This window comes from Megalops cyprinoides, chromosome 10 (genome assembly GCF_013368585.1).
Source record: "Megalops cyprinoides isolate fMegCyp1 chromosome 10, fMegCyp1.pri, whole genome shotgun sequence".
NCBI classification, from domain to species: domain Eukaryota; kingdom Metazoa; phylum Chordata; class Actinopteri; order Elopiformes; family Megalopidae; genus Megalops; species Megalops cyprinoides.
In genome coordinates, this window is record NC_050592.1 from 34,382,526 (window position 1) to 34,405,095 (window position 22,570).

At 43.0% G+C, this 22,570-nt stretch overlaps 1 protein-coding gene across 3 annotated transcripts in view; it reads left to right on the forward strand.

The window, feature by feature from the left end:
- Positions 1 to 20,442, forward strand: part of LOC118784510 (transmembrane protein 65-like) — a 52,770-nt gene extending 32,328 nt beyond the window's left edge. For all 3 annotated transcript variants that reach the window (XM_036538770.1, XM_036538771.1, XM_036538772.1), the window contains exons 3-8: positions 2,775 to 2,819; positions 6,388 to 6,455; positions 7,611 to 7,665; positions 12,712 to 12,754; positions 17,693 to 17,798; positions 20,140 to 20,442. In XM_036538770.1, the coding sequence (XP_036394663.1) occupies positions 2,775 to 2,819; positions 6,388 to 6,455; positions 7,611 to 7,665; positions 12,712 to 12,754; positions 17,693 to 17,798; positions 20,140 to 20,274 (452 nt within the window). In that variant the 3' untranslated portion in view covers positions 20,275 to 20,442. The remainder of the gene's footprint in view (positions 1 to 2,774; positions 2,820 to 6,387; positions 6,456 to 7,610; positions 7,666 to 12,711; positions 12,755 to 17,692; positions 17,799 to 20,139) is intronic.
- Positions 20,443 to 22,570: the final 2,128 nt, after the last annotated feature.

Sequence of the window (22,570 nt, forward strand, 5' to 3'; positions counted from 1 at the left end):
TAAATGTAAACATGTCAATGGCCGTCACTGTTAGCGGTGGGATAACAGTGTCATTACTATGGGCATATCAAATAGAATCAAATACGTTAGAATTACTTCGAAGAAAAACACTTTGAGCTTGCCCTTTCACTCGAGAACAGAGGCATTTACATTCACGTTTATGATTTCACATTAAAACACCGGTGACATTTTTGCAAACATTTTTATTGTAATATAGCCTAACGAATAGGAAAAAGAGCTAGGCTGAGGAACCCCAAAAAATAAGTGCATGGATACTTTATCACGTATGATAAGGGGTTTGAATAAAAATGGAAGGCTTTGTGAATTTTTCTGTTTTTATCTTACTTTTTCGTAAGTGAACCCACCTAACGAATAGATTACCCTAATAAATAGGATATTCATACATAGTTTCCAAACTGAAGATAGAGCTGTTTTCAGAAAGTGACGTTTTTCTCATAATAAGCCCTCAAATGTGGCGCAACCTAAACGTCATGAAACACTACATGCAAATTCAGGGGGACGTTAACCAGGCCGAAAATAAAGAGCAAATGTCTGTCTGTGGTGTGTTGTCATTTTTGTTCGTTCGCGTTAGCCGTTCATTCAAACCGGTATAATGAGCGTGCCGGTCGTGTTTCGGGAAGCAATCGTAACGAGGTGCTGCCTCTGCACTCCTATAATAGGAAAAGCTGGAGTTGTGCAGGCGATGAAGTATTGTAACCCGACTACGTCGTGTCTCGTCACTGTGAGGATATTATAGTGATACTCTGATCTAATCTAAAGTACAATCTAAATTAAAACCTGAGGTAAACTAGTCTAAAGTGCTTAACTAAGTCGATCGTTTTCCAGACGGGAATTGCCCTAAGAATTTGTGATTTTGAAATTCACGTTTGGAAGCTGTAGATTATTATGAAGAAATACAGTATTATGATGCTTAGAGACATAATCGTTTTGTCTTTTTCATAATGCAGAGAGTGACAAGGCAGCACATATCTGTTCTTACTCCATCTTGTCTAAAAAACTTAATGAGTTTTTTGGAAAAGGCAATTCAGTTAATTCAAGTGGAGAGCTTAGCTACATTTACATGTACATTTATTCATTTAGCAGACGCTTTTATCCAAAGCAATGTACAAAAGTGCATATAGTGGGCAAACGGGCACAAGGGCAAGATGTGTACAGATCATACAATGCAGATAGTGCTGAAGCTGAGCACAAGGTCGGTGCAGCGAGCCAGAACTAATCTGATCTAGGATTACATATATCGAATACAATCACAGGGACAGTAAAGTACCGCTATATTACCTAGGCAAAAACGTGCACAATACAAGGTAAGAGATAAAACTTCAAGTTTGGAATCTAAGATTTACAAGGTCAAAGTTACAAGGTTAAAATGGCAATGGTGTCAGTCCAGGTGGAGTCTGAAGAGGTGTGTCTTCAGTCCACGTCTGAAGGGTTGGAGTGAAGGAGTTGTTCTCAGGGTGGTGGGGAGTTCATTCCACCACTGGGGGGCGATGATGGAAAAATGTCGTTGTGAGGAACGTGGGCTTTTCGTTCTGTTGGTGGGAGGAATGAAGCGTCCGGATGTAGTGGAGCGAAGTTGTCAAGCAGGTGCGTAGGGTAGGATGAGGTAGGTCGGGGCAGTCTTTCTTGCAGTAGAAAAGGTGAGAGACAAGATATTGAAGCGGATCCTGGCTGCAATTGGGAGCCAGTGGAGGAATCTCAGTAGGGGGGTGATGTTGGAGAACTTGAGGAGATAGTAGATCAGCCTAGCAGCTACGTTTTGGATGAGCTGCAGCGGCTGAATGGTGCAGGCTGGGAGGCCTGCAAGGAGGGCGTTGCAGTAGTCCAAACGGGAGAGTACAGTGGCCTGGACAAGCAGCTACACTGTAACATTTCTGCAGTAACTAGTCATTTCTTTGTTTGCTAGTCATCCTGACACTTTTCTGCTCTGTGATGAATTCAGTCTCAGATCTGTCCTTAAAAATTGACATTTTTTACCTGCATTTGTCTAGCAGCGTGTGTGTAGTAACAAAGAGCACATCGCCTGCATTTGTAATGAATTTAGGGTCATACTATTGGGAGGGTGACAGTCAGGAAAAAACACATTTGCACAACAACACAATCACTCAAAGCTACAGCAGGCTGCACTTGTGGCTATGCCCCTGTTGTGGTTATGAAAAGATCCCACCTGGGGAATAATAACAAGACAGATGCTGTGATTCCAATAACAGTACCTTGTAATCTGAGACCAAGCAACCTGTTTCACTGGTTCTCAAGGAGCAGGGTGGGTGAATGAGGTACTGTCCCCAGTCTGAAAGAGTCAGCAGTGCAATGTGTGTGTGTGTGTGTGTGTCTGTGTGTGTGTATATTTTTTAATCTTGAGTGGCACCTTCCCATGTCCTCGCTAAACTTGAGGTCATTATGAGAGGAATGTGATGACAAGGCTCAGCGTTTTGTAGTGAGCTGAACCGTAAGAGCTTTGACTAAGCTGTTCACAATTGACTCTGCCACTTCAGACAGTAACTGTACCGGTGTAGGGGGAGCCGTGGGATGCCTGCGGGAACAGCGCAGCGCGTAATTAAGGCAGGTCCGCCTGCGGGTCCCGTTAGCAGCATGTGGCACAGGCCGACCCCCCGACACGCCACCATTTGACGTCACGGCCCGCTAATCTGCCCTCCCGCATGGCGCTGTGGGGAAATTTCTGCTCCACCCTGACCTCCATGCGCTTTTGTTAATATGTGTGACGCGCACAAACTTATCTCTCTTCTTTCTTTCAGAGAAACTGGAAATGGCCCCACCCACAGCAGCTCAGCTGAGATACGGTAAGAGCGTTACCATCATAAGGGGTTTTGTCTTGGAAATCCCCCCACTTCAGTCAGTCCCACTGACAGACCAGAGTGATACATTATTAGTTCTCTCCCTGTTTATTTCTCTAGCCAACTACAGTAATCCACTTCATCTTTATAATGTTTCGTCTAAGGTTGCCGCAACCCATGGTGTTTATTCACATGCATATGTACTGTTATGCGAGATATGTTTATTTTCCCCAGATCGATAAGGAAAATTTTAAGAAGCTGCAATTACAAGATAATATTTAATTGGCATGAGGCTGGCCTTTGATGTAGGAAGGTGACATAGGTGAGTAAATTGAAGTTTGCAGTTTCCTTAAGAAGCAAAGCTGCAGACTGCGAGATGGGATCCTGGGAAAATGCCTTGAGCTAACACCGTATCATTCACAATATTAGTGAGGGCCATGGTACAATTTCACATTCCTGGCGCCATAGAAATGGGAAAGCTACCCAGGTGAGAAGTTTCATTTAGCAACTTTTTTGCAGCACTGCACGGACAGCTCACAGGTTTATTATGGATATTCCTAAAAGTTTTCAAAAGTTACAAAATCTGGAGGGCAGAAACTAAATTAGTTGTTCTTGTGGTGTTGTGCTCTCATCTCTCATGACTGATGCTTGAAAGTGCAATGAAATGATAACCATTTTGCCCCTAGTTGCTACAGTATGTTGGCCAGCTAAAAGCCTTTTGCTGGTGTGTTTATGAATCTGTATCTCACTGTTTGTGAGTTTCCCTTGTGTCCAGCCCCTGACTGAAGCTGACTTTTAGGCTGATGTGGAAGTGAATGGGGTTCGCTTTCTATGGTGACACCAGCTCATGATTGTGAGGTCTGGCTCCTGCTGCATCAAGTTTAGTTGTTGGGTTCTGAACACACAGCCCGCCCCCCACACAGGCGAGCATAAGCCTGGGGTGCAGTGTGGTAATCCAGAAGGTTGCTAGTGTAGGGGGATGTTAGTCTTGCTCACACGGGGTACCAATTATGTACGGGACTTGCCTATCCCCACAGAGGCACCGGCCATTTGGTAAGAATAATTAACACTCCTCAATGAATGTAATATGAGGTCTTTTAAACCTATTAGAGCCCAATTTGTCAATACAAAATTCAGACAAGACAACGATATAATTAATAAAACAAGTTAACACAACGCAGACAAGCACTGACAAAATGAAACAAAATAAAATACAGTATCTAAACAAATAGAACAGAAATGAATTAATGAATCAATTGCAAGAAAATTACTGTAAGACAGGACAACACGAAAGGGAAAACGTGACAAAGATTTGTGTGTTTCGGAGTGGTTATCAGCAGCTAAGTCAAACTACAGGAGATCATGAAGTGATAACTGTAGTTTGACATGCACTGGCAAAACATAATTAGAAGTGTGTCTAACCGTGCAAGTTACCTTACTTGACAAGCTTAGCTAAAGTATGTGTAAATCAGTCCAGTCAGTCTCGTAATGGTAATTGTAACAGGGAAAAATTATCATTGTACGAGTCACAGATACACTATATGGACAAAAGTATTCGGACGCCTGACCATTACACCCACAGGGACTGTAATGACATTGTATTCAAATACATATACTTTAATATGGAGTTGGTCCCCCTTTTGCAGCTATAACAGCTTCCACTCTTCTTGGAAGGCTTTCCACAAGATTTTGGAGTGTTTCTGTGGGAATTTGTGCCCATTCATTCTGTAGAGCACTTATGAGGTCAGGCACTGATGTTGGACGAGAAGGCCTGGCTCGCAATCTCCGTTCCAGTTCATCCCAAAGGTGCTCAATGGGGTTGAGGTCAGGGCTCTGTGCTGGCCAGTCAAGTTCTTCCACACCGAACTCATCAAACCATGTCTTTATAGTCCTTGCTTTGTGCACTGGGGCACAGTCATGTTGGGATAGAAAAGGGCCTTCCCCAAACTGTTGCCACAAAGTTGGAAGCATAGCATTGTCCAAAATGTCTTGGTATGCTGAAGCATTAAGATTGCCCTTCACTGGAGATAAGGGGCCTAGCCCAAACCCTTAAAAAACAGCCCCATACCATTATCCCTCCTCCACCAAACTTCACAGTTGGCACAATGCAGTCAGGCAGGTAACGTTCTCCTGGCATCCACCAAACCCAGACTCGCCCATCTGACTGCCAAACAGAGAAGCGTGATTCGTCACTCCACAGAACACGTTTCCACTGCTCCACAGTCCAGTGTCGGTGTGCTTTACACCACTCCATCCGACGTTTGGCATTGGACTTGGTGATGTGAGGCTTGCATGCAGCTGCTCAGCCATGGAAACCCATTCCATGAAGCTCCCACTGCACAGTTTTTGTGCTTACATTAATGCCAGTGGAAGCTCGGTACTCTTCAGCTATGGAATCAGCAGAGCGTTGGCGACTTTTACGCACCATGCGCCTTAGCAGTCGTTGACCCCGCTCTGTGATTTTACGTGGTCTTCCGCTTCGTGGCTGAGTTGCTGTTGTTCCTAAACGCTTCCACTTTCTAATAATATCACTTACAGTTGACCGTGGAATATCCAGCAGGGATGAAATTTCACGAACCGTCTTATTGCAAAGGTGGCATCCTATCACAGTACCACGCTTGAAGTCACTGAGCTCTTCAGAACGACCCATTTTGTATCACAAATGTTTGCAAATGGAGACTGCATGGCTAGGTACTTGATTTTATACACCTGTGGCAACGGGACTGATTGAAACACCTGAATTCAGTAATTAACAGGTGTTGCCAAATACTTTTGTCCATATAGTGTATGTCTAATCACATCTCATGCAAGAACAACAGAACAAACGATGCCAGTATTAAATAATAATACTCATCGAACTGTTGAGAAGGGCCAGTCTATCAGACTTGAGGGGATGGAAGCTCATTTGTAGCAGGCCTACGGGGAGGCCGCAGTCCATTTTCTACCAGAGGCTTCTGGGTTTGTTGCCAAAGACAGAGACACATGCTGGAGAGATCTGTTGCCTGACCATCGTTGGGGAACAAACGCAGCGTCCAGGTCTGTCACTGGAGGTCCGCTTAGTCTGGCTTTCCTTGCCAGACACACATAAAAGAAGCGCTAGATATTACCCGCAGCTAGGTCAAATATGCCAGGAGTAAGCATTGTAAATAACTTGATATGTGTCCATATACCCTACACTAGTTTAATTTCCAGGTGGGACACTGCTGTTGTACCCCTCAGAGAGGAAGTCACTTCTGCCTGGGGAAGCCACTTCAGTCAAAGGCTCCCTTTTACCATATCTGAACATTGGCTGTCACAGGAGAACAAAAAGCATCTAATTATTTTGACCTTTTGAAGTGAAAACTTAAAAAAAAAAAGCCATTTTGTCCAAAGTAAACCTGAAACGTTTGAGATTTATAAATGGAAAAGTTTTTTTTTTTTTTTTTTTAAGATTAAAATTGAAATTTCTGAGTAATTTTTTTGAGATTAAAGTCAAAACGTTTTGAAGTTGAAGTGACCGATTTTTTCTGCTTGTTTTCTTGGCTTGTAAGTCTGCTCTCTGTGCTTAACATTTCTTTGCCTTTTGTGATTTCAGTGCTTCTTCACAATGCCATTCCCTTTGTTGGCTTTGGCTTCCTGGACAATGCCATCATGATTGTGGCGGTGAGTGGGGGACTGTGGGTTATGTAGTCCTAACATAATCATGATGGTACTCAGTGTGACTACACAGGAAGTAAATCAGTTGGTTTAAGGGTCACTGAAGTCCAGCCAGTTTGTATATGAGTGTATATAGAAGTGTACATTGACAGAAGTTTGAAACCTAAGAATTAATCAATTAAATTAAACTTGATTATGAAATTGTATTCAACTTTTTGTGAAATGTTAAAGTTATGAAGTTTGGAGGCTGCCTTTATCCTGTTAAGGTTTTCCCTTCAGTGTTCCCCTGTACGTTGGAATTACTTAATTAAGCAGAACTGCTCTGAGGTGATTAATCCTTCCTAAGCATTCAAGTTTTATTTCAGCAAGAACGAAAACACAGAAGATATCTCATTAGCAATTTTGCCAACCCACTGAAATTTGGCCCCAGAACTTCCCAGACATGATTACTGTGAATGTTATCAAACTGCACTCACAGCATATCTGCAAACTCATTTAGCCATTCAGAGGTGTTCACCCCTAATAACAGTTGATTTCAAAGGGCCCCCTTACAGTTCAACAATATTAAACTCATTTTTAATTTAGAAGTTACTTGGAAATCAAATTAGAGCTTAATTGTTAACATTAGACAGCTTGGCAGTACCACCGCAGAATATTGAGGGAGAATTTTATTACATTCCTTTCATTGGACACACAAACTGAGAGACTTCCACTTAAATCAATCACAAAAAATTAGGCATAAGCAGGAGCTCCTGGGTGGCTCGTTTGGCAAGGTACCTGTCTTGAGTTCTACAGCCCAGGTTCAAACTCAGCTTCATTATCTTCTGGCTGCGACCTGACAAGTGTAGGGGTGGTAGGTCAGCCAGGGATGCCACGTCCCGCCGCTCTCAGGCACCCTGCAATTCATCAGGTGCCTGCAAGTTGGATGATGTAAGTGGAGTAGCACCTGTCCACAGCTTCACTGCGATGCACTGTGTGTCCTGTAGTGTGAAAAGTACAGGAGGATAGTATCTATCCAGCTTTAGTGTTCTTCCACAGATGCAGAGGTTGCCATAGTGTGATGAACGCAGCTGGCATTTCCAAGCAGGGCTCCATAAAGGAGAAAAGTATGCAAAGTTAGGGCTAAACAACTTAAAAAGTTGGTTTTCTTCTGATTTGCAGGGCACACAGATCGAACTGTCCATAGGTGTGATCCTCGGAATCTCCACCATGGCAGGTATGTGGTGCCAGGCTGTGAGATCATCTGCTCTGTATGATCGTGGTTCATATGTTCCTTTTCTCTCCAAGGCAAAATGTGCAGCCGTGAGTCACCATGTTAATAACCACAGGGAAAAACTGTGAGGAAAGGTTTTGCTCTCCTCAAAAGCAGATTTCCAGTGTCCCCACGCCTTAGCACAGTAAGTACCTGAGTTGGGAAATGTCATTAAGGGGTAGGAGGTTGCCAGTACTGAAAACCCACATTGTAGGGGATTTGTGTGTGCTCCAGAGTTGTCACAGAATGTACCCCCCATGACATCTAACAGTGAGGGAAGACAAGGCAGCTGTTGAACCTTACAAAAGTCAAAAGTAAGTATTGCGGCACTTTCAAGAAATGTGAGGCGCTGCCAAAAGGACAGCAGCCGACTGAGCACTCCTTCGACCCTGACACAGCCACAGATCTGAACAGTGAAACAAACTAATATTAACCACAAGGGGAGTGAATTGATGTTGCATACTCTTTAACGTGCTTATAATCATTTTTGATGCGACCAGCTGTGGCCCCTGTAGGGTCCATGTACTTGGCGGCCAACGGAATTTCGTTTTAAAATGAGAAAACCAAAATCGGGAACCAAGCTGTTTCTTGACTACCATTTAGAAATAGGGAAACAAAAACCAAAAACTACCCGTTTTCCGTTTTTTGTTTTGATAATAGAAAACAGAAAACGAAAAAATGACCCGTTATCTGATTTTGTTTGATGTGCTTGGAAACCAGGAATTAAAATACGTGTGTGGAAATCTGCTTTTTCAATTTTGTGTTGATTTTTTTTTGTTGTGACCCGGATGTTGCTCCCACGCGCTTGACGGTCACGTAGATACCTCATTGGCCGCTGCTGTATGTCACCACTATGTGTCTGCACGTGCACCATATTGGAGCGGTCAAGATCCACCAGTAAACAAATACAAAGTGTATTGAGAGATGCAGACTTCTCTACAAACTCAACTTTAACTCGCTTAATTCTGAATCGATTTTCATATAATTTGGTTTGTTATAAACGTGAGAAATTGAACATGATACTGGTTACTTATTGAAATTAAATTCAGTTACTGGGGGCGGATCTAATCAGCTCTATGCCAAAACATTAACATTCTGAATAGCCACAACTTCTTCTGGGACATGCTGGCTCCGATCTATGAATAGGCAACATCAAGTGTAAATTATTTAGAGTTTCAGCTTTTGTGAGTTTCTCCAAAAATGTAGATTTCTATATCTCTGTAAAACTATACTTTTCAAGGATATTAATCCTTAGAACAAAAGGTGTTCACATGTTGCTGAAAAGTGTGAGATGGAGAGGAATGAGTTTGTCCAAGATATATGATATAATATAATAATACAATACTACAATACATACTATAATATTGTAGAAAAGGGCCACATGTTTCTGTTTCTGTCTTTGTCTTTGTTTGCGTACCACCCCCATCTCTCACAGGCACTTGTTTACAACTCAGGTGAAACCTGCCCAAACGGTCCTGCTGATAAGGGGACCCCCACAGGTAACTCGAGGCACAGGCGCACCCCCAAGGACGGCCCCCAGGTCACCATTTGCCCTCTGACCTGCCCGTATCCTTCGGCCACCAATCAGGGCCTCAATAGGGCCAAGGATACGGGACAATATAAAGGTAGTGGTGACCTCCCCCACCTCAGTACCGCAACAATACCTGGGAGGTGAAGAACTGGGGAGACCAAGCCTTTGGGGACCAAGCATTGTGCTGTTGTTGTGTGCGTCTGTGCCAAAGTATGTAGTATGCCTAAGTTCAACTGGTTGTAATACAATTGCCTGTAGAGAGAGAAGGGTGTGTGTGTATGTTAATTAAGATAGTGTGTCCTTGATGTAGAAATGTTTCCATACCCATTCATGCAGTTAAAGCCTGTATGTCCCATACAATGTTATCCCGGTGCAATGTACTTTGCAACACTGCGTGAATGCTTGTTTGTATATTGCACATTCGCCATGTAACCATCAGTTCTGATTCATTCTCCCTGCTTACTCCTTACAGGAAACCACACACATTCAACACAAACCCTCACATCCACCCATTCTAAATCCCCAATAAACAACTAAACCCGGAACCTGACTCCTGTGTCCTGACCGACACCCCACTGTGACAGCAAATTAGCCTGAACCTAGTTACGGATGAAACTGCCCCCTCAGTTACAAATATAATATAATAATACAACAATACAATAATATAATAATACAATACTACATACAATGTAGTGCGTCAAGTGTTTTAAATCAATGTTCAGATATACAGTGCAGTCGTATGTAAACATAAAATAATTGGGCTCTAGACTAGAGCAACTAGGTAAGAGTCAGAGTAGTTCCCTGTCTTGGAAGTCAGCACCTGTCAATACATGTTGTATTTGTTTACTAGCGGATCTTGACCGCTCCAATATGGCGGACGTGCAGACGCATAGCGGCGACATACAGCAGCAGCCACTGAGGTATCTACGTTTCTATATCTATGTGACCGTCAAGATCGTGGGAGCAACTTCCAGGTCACAACAAAAAAAAATCAACACAAAATTGAGAAAGAAGATTTCCACACACATATTTTAATTCCCAATTCCCATTTATAAGCACACCAAAGAAAATCAGATAACGGGTTGTTTTTTTATTTCCCGTTTTCTATTATCAAAACAAAAAAACGGAAAATGGGTAGTTTTCGTTTTTTGTTTCCCTATTTCTAAATGGTAGTCGGGAAACAGCTTGTTTCCCGATTTTGGTTTTCTCATTTTAAAATGAAAATCCGTTGGCTGCCAAGTACACGGACCCTGTAGGCGCATCAATTTATTTTGATTTATTTAATTTTGCTAGTCATTCTGGTGCAGTTTCTCTCTCTCGCTCTCCCCCTCCCTCTCTGTCATGCAGTCTCCTGAGCAGGAGAGCTAGAGGGACATTGCTGTGGAGGCAAAACTGAGGGTCATCAGGGCCTGTTCCAAACCTATTCTCTGCTTCCGCCTCCCCTCCTCCAAAGCTCTGCTGTGTCAGAGCTTCTACCCAGTCCCTGTGTGTGGGCCCTGATTGCATCCCCAGTGTCTGGCTGTGGCTAACAAGGCGATCTTGCCTTGGGAAATGGCCTTGCTCTCTGCTGCCAGTTGAATATACTCCAAGCACCTGCCTGTTCTCAGGCCTTCCCTGCCTCCTGTCCATTTTTTATAGGTTATTGTCACACATTTTTAAAAGAGCAAAGGGACTGAGCAATCTTGAAGGGATTCTTAAATGGATTCTTTTTCTGATCTCTTTGAAGCACTTAATTGTGTGTAATTTGACCAAGCGAACTCGAAGCTGATTTCAAGTGAAGCAGCAAAGACGTTGTCATCAGCAGAACCGTGCGGCCCTTTTTGGCCAGTAGACAGGGGCTCTAAAGCAGAAACACCTTTGAGCGTGTGGGGACAGGGATGGCTTTGTGCGGCATCACCACGGGGAAACGGAGGATGGACGCTGAGCTAATAATGCCACACGGCTGGGCACCGAAAGCTAACCCCCTCCACACAACAGACTGTGAAACCACTCTCAAAGCAGCGGTGCAGGGCTGATTTGAGGGGACTGCCGGTGAGTCGCAGGGAGCAGGCGCACGTAAGCGGCATTGCGTCGTGTTTTTCCCGTTTTTTTTTTTTTTTGCATGGAGAGGCAGGGTTTTCAGAGCTTGATTGAAATGGATGAGTTTGTTTGGGAGAGCGCCACATTGATCCTGTGATAGATGGTACAGAACAGTCAGATGAGCACTATCCACCCATATCACAAGAATGCTCAACAGGCTGTTCCAGGACATAATGGTTACATTATGTCCTACACTATGTCTAGCCAGACATAATTTTCCCATTTATTTTTTTTTTCTTAAAGCAAATCTTTTTTCCAAAGTTTCTTTTCATCTGCTGTCACGTGGCGTTGTAGTCATAGAGCTGAAAATTATCATCTGTTTCAGTCAGGATATTTATGAGATTATTAAACATCGTTACAGTGTTCACTGAAGAGTGAGACTAGGGCATCGCTCAAATTAGGATGAAAGCAAGAGTTCCATTCTGAGTGTTTTCCCCAAAAGTCAAGTCTTCTGTTTGTCTGCCTCTGTCTCTCTCTTTCACTCTCCTTTTCTCTCTCTCTCTCCCTCCCCCCCTAATTGTTTGTTGTGATGGATGGAGGGTTTGACGTTTATTAGGCTCTAATCTTGTTAAATCAATCTTGAACACATTTTCTGCCTTTTCATTTTTGGAGGCTTGCCAAAATCTCCTATTCCACTGCTGCTTCAAGTGTGCTTGGACCAAAATGGCCCAGACAGGTCTGAATGTTCCTTAAAAAGTAGTAAATTAGATCTTTGACAGCTGTAATTACAATATCACAGCCATTCATAGTGTCCTGTAATGAAAATGAAGACACCATAGGGCTTTTTTCATGAAAAAGAGACATCAGAACTTGATCAGAGACTTTAGAGCTTTAGCTGAAGGGAATTGGTAAGCCTACCTTTTTAAACCTCAGAGACATCTGAGTTTATCATTGTTCAAACCTCTTGAGCCAAATGACTCTCCCACAATGCAGCAGTGGAGCTTTGTGCCAGCTATTGAACTACAGAGGTGGCTCTGCTCACTGAGAGTCATGCCCCACAGCTGCAGTGTTGCCGTGATGATCGTATCAGCGGCCACTGATTGATTCCATTTTTCTGTTCCAGTCTGCATCACACACCGTGAGGTCATGACTTTTTACTAAGCTCTCCGTGGAGCCCCAGAGCCACATAGCGGCAAAGTAGACAGGGATGAATACACAGACACACTCCTCTTTTTTCTGTGAATGTACAAGCAGCCTTTTCCTTAGGCTGATCGCGCAGTGATATGAGCTGCACCAGTTTGATCAATCAACTGAAAAGCTTTCTCATCATGCACTGGAGTCCAGGGAGCAGACCCCTCTAATTCCAGGTCATTCTCTGGGGGGCCCGAATGCCTGGCCTGCCTCGTGCCTCGGCCCACCTGCCCCTAATTTCACCCTCCCTTTCTTCTCTGTCGTTGCAGCTGCTGCTCTGGGGAACCTGGTGTCGGACCTGGCTGGACTTGGGTAAGAGCCCCGCTCTCAGACCACCCTGTTTCCTCCTGGTGATGTGTTCTGCAGTGCTCTGTCAGCTCACAGTGCCCGGACCTCAGCTGCAACGGTTCTGATATTTCTGCTCTGTTGCTACTTTCCTGACAGCACGCCACAAGACGTGAGGTTGTGGGTGGTGTCAATTCTGAAAAATGCTCTCGATGGATCTTCATTATCACTAGGCTATTACATAAACCACAGGAAGGGCCTTTTTTTGGTCAGTAAGGTTCTTGATGCTATACTCAACAGTGGGAGAGTACACCTGTGATTGCTGGTCAGTAATACCAAATAAATGGCACCAAGCAGTTATAGTGCTCTGTCTTTGATTGAAAAACCATTGTTTCAACAACAGGTATTGAAGTTGACATTCTGGCAAATCGCAACTGGGTAGATGGAGGAACAAACACCCCTCTGTTCCAGTCTCTGAATCCACATAGCAAGGCAGGGGACAGCTGCAAGGAAACAAAACTGGCTCTCCAGCCTCACAAAGTCTCAGAGGAAATAGGCTCACATATGCATTGAGACCCTTGGAAAAGATTTGGAGTGTTGGTCAGTGAACAAAGCACTAAAGCTACAAAGTGGAAAGGACAGCCTGTGTTAGAGATGCACCGATCCACTTTTTTTCAGTTCCAATCCGATTCTGATACTTGAATTTGGATATCTGCTGATACCGATACCAGAGCTCTTTTTTCTTGAATATTATTATTATCATTATTATTATTGTTGTTGTTGTTGTTGGTATTATGTGTGAGGTTACATGAGGCTGTAATAAACCACACAGCACTTCATATTAAAAGAGCAAAAACATACAAAAATGCATTAAATTTAAATGTATTGCAAAGCAAGTTTGAACTTTAGTTTAAGTAGGCTTCACATAAAAACAGGTGTAGGATCCCAAACTGCCAACTCCAAGGCGATCCATTGCTTTTAATACGTTACTGGAATTGTCTCTTAAAATGACATGGACTTTCCTCGTCTCAATTTTCCATGCATTTAACATCTCCCCAGTTGCTGTAGCGATGGACTCTCCTGTGTGTGAGCTACAAAACTGCTTAGCCTGCAGCACTGCTTTTTGCAAAGTAAAACTTGAGTCCTTCTGTGCTGTCAGACTCAGGGCCAGCCCTACGCATAAGCGAACTAAGCGCCTGCTTAGGGCCCCTGTGGCCACAGGGTATATTTGACAACGATCAATAGTATTGTCAGCGCCGAAGCGGTGGGGGGCCCCCAAATCAAATTCTGCTTAGGGCCCCATAAAGGCTTGGGCCGGCCCTGAGTCAGACTTAGTAATGACACTGGACACACATCTGAGCTCCAGATGTCAGTTGTGAAACTAACCATTGCAATGTTTTACAAGCATTTTGAAATGAATTCACACACTTGCTTGTACTGATTTGGGATAGCCGTTTCGGAGATGAAATGCCGGTTTGGCAACGTGTAGCGAGACTCCGAATGTTCGATTAAGTGTTGAAAACCCACATTTTCAACAACAGAAGGGGTTGGTCATCCAGCACAATGAATTCAGTGACTTTCTCCAATAACAGCTTTGCTTTGTTGCTGTCTGAAGCAGGGGCGCCTGCAGGATTCTTAGGTACGCACAGAAACCTGACCAACCACGCACGCATGCACGCACACACACATCGAGAGAGAGCTGAGAGAGAGAAATGCCACTGACTGATTAATGAATAATTAAATCTGGCCTACCTATTTGAAGTTCACTCTCCTTCTCCCGGGCACATCAAATTGTTTGAGCACTTCCTCACAGACCTTTGATCACATAGCCTAATTGAAGACCGTTTAGCTGGAGGAGAAATATTTCGGGACATTCTAAAATGCTTAATGTGGCTAAATGTTCCAAAACTGCGATGAAAGATCACCAAATTTCTCTCGGACAAGTGTTTTAGAATGTCCCGAAATATGAAGTGGACTTGCACATGATCTGTGAATATCAATAAACACTCAGAGGTGGTACTTAATAAAGTCGGTGTATCGCAGTTTGTTGTTTGTTTTATAGCTACTTTTTCAGTGTGCCGAAAGCTAGCTGCAGGTGACTAGCAAGCTAACTTTATTTAGCTAGCTAATTGATACACCAAGTTAGCAAGCTAATTTCTACTATGATAGAAATTGGAAAAAAAGCACAATAAATTCTAAATGTTAAATGCTCACGCTATTACGATCATACAATCCAAAAGTGGTCTATACTTTAATTCTGTCAGACATAATTGTGTTGTCTTTTACATGTAATATTAGGTGGAAAAGCTGGCGCAATAATGTGCCGATCTCCATCAGAGACATTATATAGGACGTTAGCTTAGTACCTAATATTACCCATTGTGTAGATTTGCCCCATTTGTGTGCTGCGTAGCTATAATTGTGGCTGTTTCTCAAAGTCAAGGATGCTTCCTTGGTAGGTTGGGTCCTTCCAAGTCAGGTCCTTCAGAGGCTAGGCAAGACTCCTTCCTAGCATTCGGAGAACAGATAATGGAACTGTCTAGCCTAGCGAGTGTGCAGGTGTGCGTCATTGAAAAGGTCCCGCCTTCAATTCGCGCCACAGACTCTTGTACGTGCACATAGGATTGTGGGTGCTTTAAGGACGCTGAGGATACACGCTATGCATCCTTGAAAATTGTCTGAATGAAGGACTCAGTCCTTGGTAGAATTTGAAGGATCCTCGACATCGGAACAGTCCTTCGGTGGGATTCAATGACGTAGCATCCTTGAAATGCAGCCATTAAGGATCCTTCCTTGACTCTGAGAAGCAGCCTGTGACAGTAGAGTGGGCTGTGGGCATTCATTTTTCGCCTTAAGAATATGATAGGCCTGCCTTTTTCCAGGTTATACCTTTACCAGCAAAGCAATTGCCTGTTTGGTGTAAAAGCGGGACTTCCCTTAATGCAACCGCCACATTGAGCGTTACGGCCAATGCCATTCATATTTCAACGAGTGGTCTGTCTCCTCCTTTTTAATGTCTCTGACACACCTCTCTTTCTCTCTTTCTCTCTCAATTTTCAAATTTCAATTCCAAAGAGCTTTATTGGCATGACAAATATACACATACACATCTCTCTCTCTCTATCGTGGAATACTCACAAATCGGGAATCTCTTGGTACGCACTGTGCGTACAGCCGTACAGCTGCAGGTGCCCGTGGTCTGGAGGGAGTTTCTCAAGCATCTGAATTGTTTCCAGCAATGTTTGTTGTTGCAGCACACTTTTCTTCTTGGCACTCGTTGCCTGTATAAATTCGGCATAATCCTTTCCATGTTGCTTCTTCAAGTGTTTAATCAAGTTCGTGGTGTTGAAGTTTCCAGCGCTGCTGCCACTTCTTGAAACACTCACATTGCATAAATTGTACTTGGCTGTTTTGCTTTTTTCTTCCTTGAGCTTAAAAAAACTCCACACAGCTGGCATGATGACAATGCTGCTGACACGTCTCCCTCTCACATTCTAGCTACTGTTCACGTGACACATGCTTCTCATCTGTGTTACTTGTGACACATCTCTCTTCACAGCATGTCGCTCAAAGTTTAGTTAAGCATTTACATAACAGTTTAGGCTGAGTATCGGATTGGCGCATCCCTAGCCTGTGTAAGTATAATATGAGCTGTGCAGACCCAAGAACATAGACACTCAGAACATTCAGCCTATTATTTTGATTTAGTTTCATCAATACCCTCGAGCTTTAACTGACTGTTAAACGTTTTAGTATCCTTGGAGCACACTGATGATGCTTCATCTGAGATAAGTGGCAGAGCATTTATTCTGGTGAAATGAATGTGGTCGTGGGGACGAGGCTACTGTTGCTGGATGATTCAGCGCCAGCGCTACAGCCAGTGATGGACTCTCCTGAGATGCCTGCTTTAGGGCCTACACTCATTGACTGTGACAGGAAGAGAGAAGTATTGTGGGAACTGATGCCCCTTTTTTCTGGGATCATCTGGGCTGCTCAGTTATACTCCCAGCCCTCTCAGCAAGGACCCCCTGAGCCTCGTACTGGAGGAAGTATCCATCCATCATGGTGGCTGCAGCTGAAAGCAGGGATTAGAGGTGCTTTACACACTGAATGGTGACACAGGCCTGGCCAGGGGCTGACATATTTCCATTTTGGTTGTTTACAGCATTCATCCACCTGCTCAGGAAGGGTGCTACTTTGAATGGGAGATCAATCAATTACCATAATGTTCTGCAAACAGATTCAGAGATGAGCTCATCTGCATCAGCACCCTAGGGCAGACAAACAACAAAGAGAGGAAAAAAGTACATAAACATCACTGCACATTACTATACAAACAAGAGACGGAAACGATACACAAAAAGCACTGCACATTATTACACACACAAGAGAGGAAAAAGTACATAAACATCACTGCACATTACTATACAAACAAGAGAGTGAAACGGTACACAAAAAGCACTGCACATTATTACACACACAAGAGAGGAAAACAGTACATAAACATCACTGCACATTACTATACAAACAAGAGAGTGAAACGGTACACAAAAAGCACTGCACATTATTACACACACAAGAGAGGAAAACAGTACATAAACATCACTGCACATTACTATACAAACAAGAGAGTGAAACGGTACACAAAAAGCACTGCACATTATTACACACACAAGAGAGGAAAACAGTACATAAACAGCACTGCATATTACTACACAAACAAGAAAGGAAAACAGCACACAAACATTACTGCAAATTGCTGTAACAACAACAGTGATACACGTGTGTATTTATTCCATCTGCATTGTGATATAATCAGGACTTTACATCACCTTTTATTTAGACGGATGTTGCATTTTATTTACATTTGTCTTTCAGTTTGAGTGGTCTGTGGCATGCAGGCTGACTGTGTGTCTTAACTCTTGTGATGTGGGGTTTGATGGAGGGTGCTGTTTGTGTTTTCAGCCTGGCAGGGTATGTAGAGGCCCTGGCCTGCCGACTGGGCATGCAGATCCCAGACCTCACCCCAAAACAGGCGGACATGTGGCAGACCCGACTCAGCTCCCACGTTGTGAGTATCTGCCCCATCGCTCTCTTCGGCTCTGTCTCTTTCCGCTATTTGACCATTCATTTCCTTTTCTCTGACTCCACCTCTTCCCTTTCCTCTGTTTGGCCCTGCCCCTTTCTACTATTGTTCCACACCACTTCTTCCTCTCTGGCTCCCCCCTTTACTTCTGTCCTGCCTTTTTATTCTCCCTGTTTTTGCAGAACCCTGCTCCAGTGTTAACTCTCTGGTCCCACTTTACAGCAAATGGCCATAATACCTGTGTATTGCACTGCACCTATTTAATCACAACCTTAAACCTGTTGTTTGCTTGTGTAATTACATTTACAACCACAGCATTTATATATGTTGTAGTTGCTGTGTAGGTACACAGTGGTACCTGTAGGTACAGCGTAAGTGCACAGGTATTAGGGCCACTTAATATAGAGTGGAGCCAGGAGTCTTTTAGAAAGGATTTGGATAGAGTCTCATCCATAGGGGAACAGCTGCAGTTTATCATGATGTGTTTGTGCTTTCAGTGGTGGTTTATGACAGGCTGAGCTCTTCATCTCTGTCCCACCTGAAAGGGAAGTGTGCAGAGGTGGAGCTTATAAATTGAGCATGTGCAGAACATGTACACGTATAGTTTTGTAAACCATGTCATTTCTACAAGTGTAAAAGGAGATTAAACTATTGGCCCTTTGACAGTAACTCACAAAAACATTAATTAAATTGTTACAGCAGCAGTCTGTCACATGTTGATTCTGCAGGCTAAAACTCCAATAGAAATCTAATGTGATCAGTGGGATTCATGTCCCATTGACAAGCAGCTCAGGCATTACAAGTAAATTAATGGGATATTGAAAATGCCACTGACCTTTCTGGGGTTAGAAGCATTCAATGGCTGTTGAAAAGATCTCAAAGACTGCACACTCTTTGCTCTTCTGCAAATGGCTGTAATATCTGTGAATTTTAATTAGGTTCAATGTGACTGCTGTGCACACATCCACATGATCACAAAGCACTTAGAACTGTTAAACCTGTTCTTGGCTTGTGTAATTATACTTGTGTAACAACAACAGTGTGTGTTTGTACACAGAGATTGCTATGTAGGTACACAGTGGCATCTGTTGGTACAGAGTAAATACCTGGGTTTTAGGACCACAATGTAAAATAAGATGTCAGTGCATGAGGTTGTTTGTTTTAAAAGACATTTCAGAAATACCTTTTATAGCCACGGTGCTTTACTATAAGTGCACTTATTTTGGTGATTCAGAAATTCAGATTCAGAAATTTGGGTGATTCAGAGGGGCCTCATGTGCAGGCTGTCTGAACCCTGGCACTCTGTGCATAACAATACCTCTATGACCTCGCAGGAATTGTTTGAAATACAGGCTGTTGATCTACAACCCCCTGTCAGAGTGATAAGAACAGTCCTTCGCCCCATGAATACTGACTGTTTCAGAATGATTCATTTGAGAATCACCATGAACTTCTGAACACTGAAGGAAAACTGTTGCAAGTCACTGCATTTGTGTCTAATCTCACAAAGAGGTAGCGGGATACAGAGCAGTGCCATTGTATTGCAAAACCATTTGCAAAATATTTGTTTGCCATCTCGACAACCTGACTGGCAAATCGTTTTGTGCATCTTGTGTACCTGTACTGTGAGGATCTCAGACAGATCGGAGTCTATGTCAGTAAGCCCACATGTGCTCCCTGGAAGCTGTCATCTCTGTCCTTCATGCTGATGACCCGGCTGGAGGATCCATTTCCGGCAGGCAGGCAAACAGGAGGGACACACATAGCCAGACAGGCAAACTGTCAGAAAACTCAGGTGATGCGCTGGCAAGCAGTTAGAAGAATAGAAAAAAGTGTATGTATAGCACTGCGGACACAGGGAGAGACAGCTGGTAACTGCTGACAAAGTAACTTTACAGAAGATAAGATGATGAGCCTGATGTCATGGCCTGACTGGCTCCTGGCATGAGTGCTGCAATCTATGAGGTCTAGGATACTTTCCTAACAAACCTTAGCTACTGTACATCAAGATAATGAGCACATAAAGGACTTGTAAATTGAGATTGAAAGCTGGCCCTCACCAATCACCAGTTGTCTTTCATGGAGGTAGATTACTTTTCCTGTGGGAAATATTCCTTTTGGTCATATGACATTTGCTATGACAGGAGTGTTCCTTGTTATGTTTTGAGTTGTGGTTTATGCCTTAGTCTATTGGTGAGAGTCTTCATGTCAGTGCTTTCAAGTTTCATCAGAGCAAGATGAGCCAAAAACGCACTTGATTCTGGTTGCTGTGCTCCTCATTGCTTGGGGAAATGACCTCCGACTCCCCTTTCTGTGTTTCCTCCAGGGAAAAGCCATTGGGGTGGGCATTGGGTGTCTTCTGGGAATGTTTCCGCTGCTCTTCTTCAAAGATGAAGAGGAGAAGAAGGCAGACGGAAAGGAGGGATCGCAGCTGACTACCACAGAACCCAGCAGCAACTGAGTATTCCCACAAGGACTTCCTTCCTGTGGAGCTGCAAAGCCACTGCAGACTTCTCTACAACAAACTGTCTTACTGCTAAAACGTAAATTAGGTAAACCTAGTTAAACTAGTATACTAACACTATAAGCATGACTCTATGACTGTGCCCATGTCTTACATTTCTTAAATAATAACTGCAACATGTATGCATTTTCTAAAACAAACAAAAAAAAACAAATGTACCTTTGAATTTGTCATAACTGCCAATCTCATTACCAGCTGCTTTAGGGTTTGCTTGGCTCCTGTGTTTTCTATAATCACATCATGTACTGTTAGCTTGGGTAGATAGTAGGATAACCTTCCTGACATTCTCTGGCCCCAGGCACAATGCTGGAGTTCTAGCTCAGCAGAGGACTTCAATCACATTTCGGTGACCAACTCACAAACTTGACACTGCTGCTTGAGGGGAGTGGAATTTCAATGATTTCATTCTGTTATGCTTAATTTGCCATGCAGGCATCCACTCTTGTTTTTTTTTTTTTGTTTTTGTTTTTTTGTCTTAGTGTGAGGACGACAAAGAACTTCTGAGGGTGTCCATGTGCGCTTTTAATTGGCTTTCCTGGTGTGTAGTCATTCTCCAAGACCACTTTAGACAGACCAGATTTGATTTTGGGCTTCAGTGGGCTGCAGTCCCACCTTCCTGCCACCAATTGGCATTGTGGACTCGTAGAAGGACATGAAGGCAAAGTTAGATAAGAGGTACACATGTTCTGTTGCCATGCTACACTGTCTGTATCCCTGTTTCATTGTGCCTTAAGGCAGGGGTGGCCATCTGTGCTCGTGGTTTGTTTAAGCCAGTCTTAACCTGCACATGCCTGTAATCAAGTTTGGCCACCCTTGGTTTAACTCCTACCTTAAACCAATGGCAAATGATATCCCATGTCCAGTCAATGCGTCTGTGGTTATGGAGCAGTGTCTGCATTACAACATGTAGCATTGGGGGACTGCAAAAAAGTTACTGCAAGTAACTTCATTTGGGTCTTTTTATAAATGGAGTTTTAGTTCTGCATTTTAGCATTTTCTGACTGAATGAAAGTGGGCAGGGGAGGTCTCTGCATCCCAGTTCCTCATTGTTGTCCTGCACACCTTTCTTTGAAGACCATGTTAAACACACTTCATTTTTAGGTTCTCTTATTGCTTATTTCCTTATAACTGTCTAAACTCACATTATGTAGTGTAGTTTGTGGTTAGGCATAGTGTTACAGGGCTTGGTGAAGGTTCAGTAGTCAACTGTACTTGAGTTTCATGTGCAGATGACATTCCTGAACATTCCTGTTCACAGGAAGTAGTAGAAGAATTATAGAATCTTGTAAGGAGGACTGTAGTGGAAGCCCTTACTGAGCAACCTCCCTGGTTTTTACCCGTTCTCCTTTTATGTGTATTACACTGCTCTGTAAGAACATAGTTTGTACTATATTTAACTGAAGGCAGACGGAATGAAATAGTTTGATACATTTATGTATTTTTATTGATGGGATGAGATTTGAATGAGGTTTTTTGCAGGTGTATTGTTTGTAATATCCTTGTGAAGCACATCCGTGGACAGAGTTGTTTATTTCTTTTGTATGGAGTCTCCTGTGGCTTGACACATAATGTACCTACAGCAAAGAGTTTGTATTCTAGATGTCTTTAGGAGGTGATGGTCAAGGGTTCTGATTTTAATGAAAATGTAAAGCCAAAAGACAAATCTGTGGCCATCCATATAAACTGAGTAGGGCTGTAAGGTCGACAGCTGACACTTTATGGCATTCTATTGTTTTATTTATTTATTCCAGTGATGATGGTGGGTATGAAGACTCAGAACAGAATGCAGGAATTAAGTACATCTTGTAGTAAGATATGTATTAATTATTTGTTCAGTTTACACTGTGATTCCCTGAAAGCTCTAATCTCTTAATGCGCATGTTTACAGAGGACTCTGTATATGATTCACTGAATTAAACTTAATCTTGATTTTTTTCACTTTTACTTGGAAAATGGATAAGAAGCACACAAACCCTAACAGTTAATATGGAAACACTCCACTTTAAATCCTCACAGGAACAGCAGTGATTCTGCAAAGTAGTAATTCAGTTTTTCCATTTTAATGCTGTGAATTTTTTTTTTTGTACATAAGATTGACATACTCAGTTGAGCACAGCGGTCGAAACATTTGGGCCAAATATGTTACAGTCACATTATTTTCATAGCTTTGTGAAATATGTCCCGGAAAACATTTCGTTTGGACAAAGCATACTGTTGTTGTTGTCATGAAAGG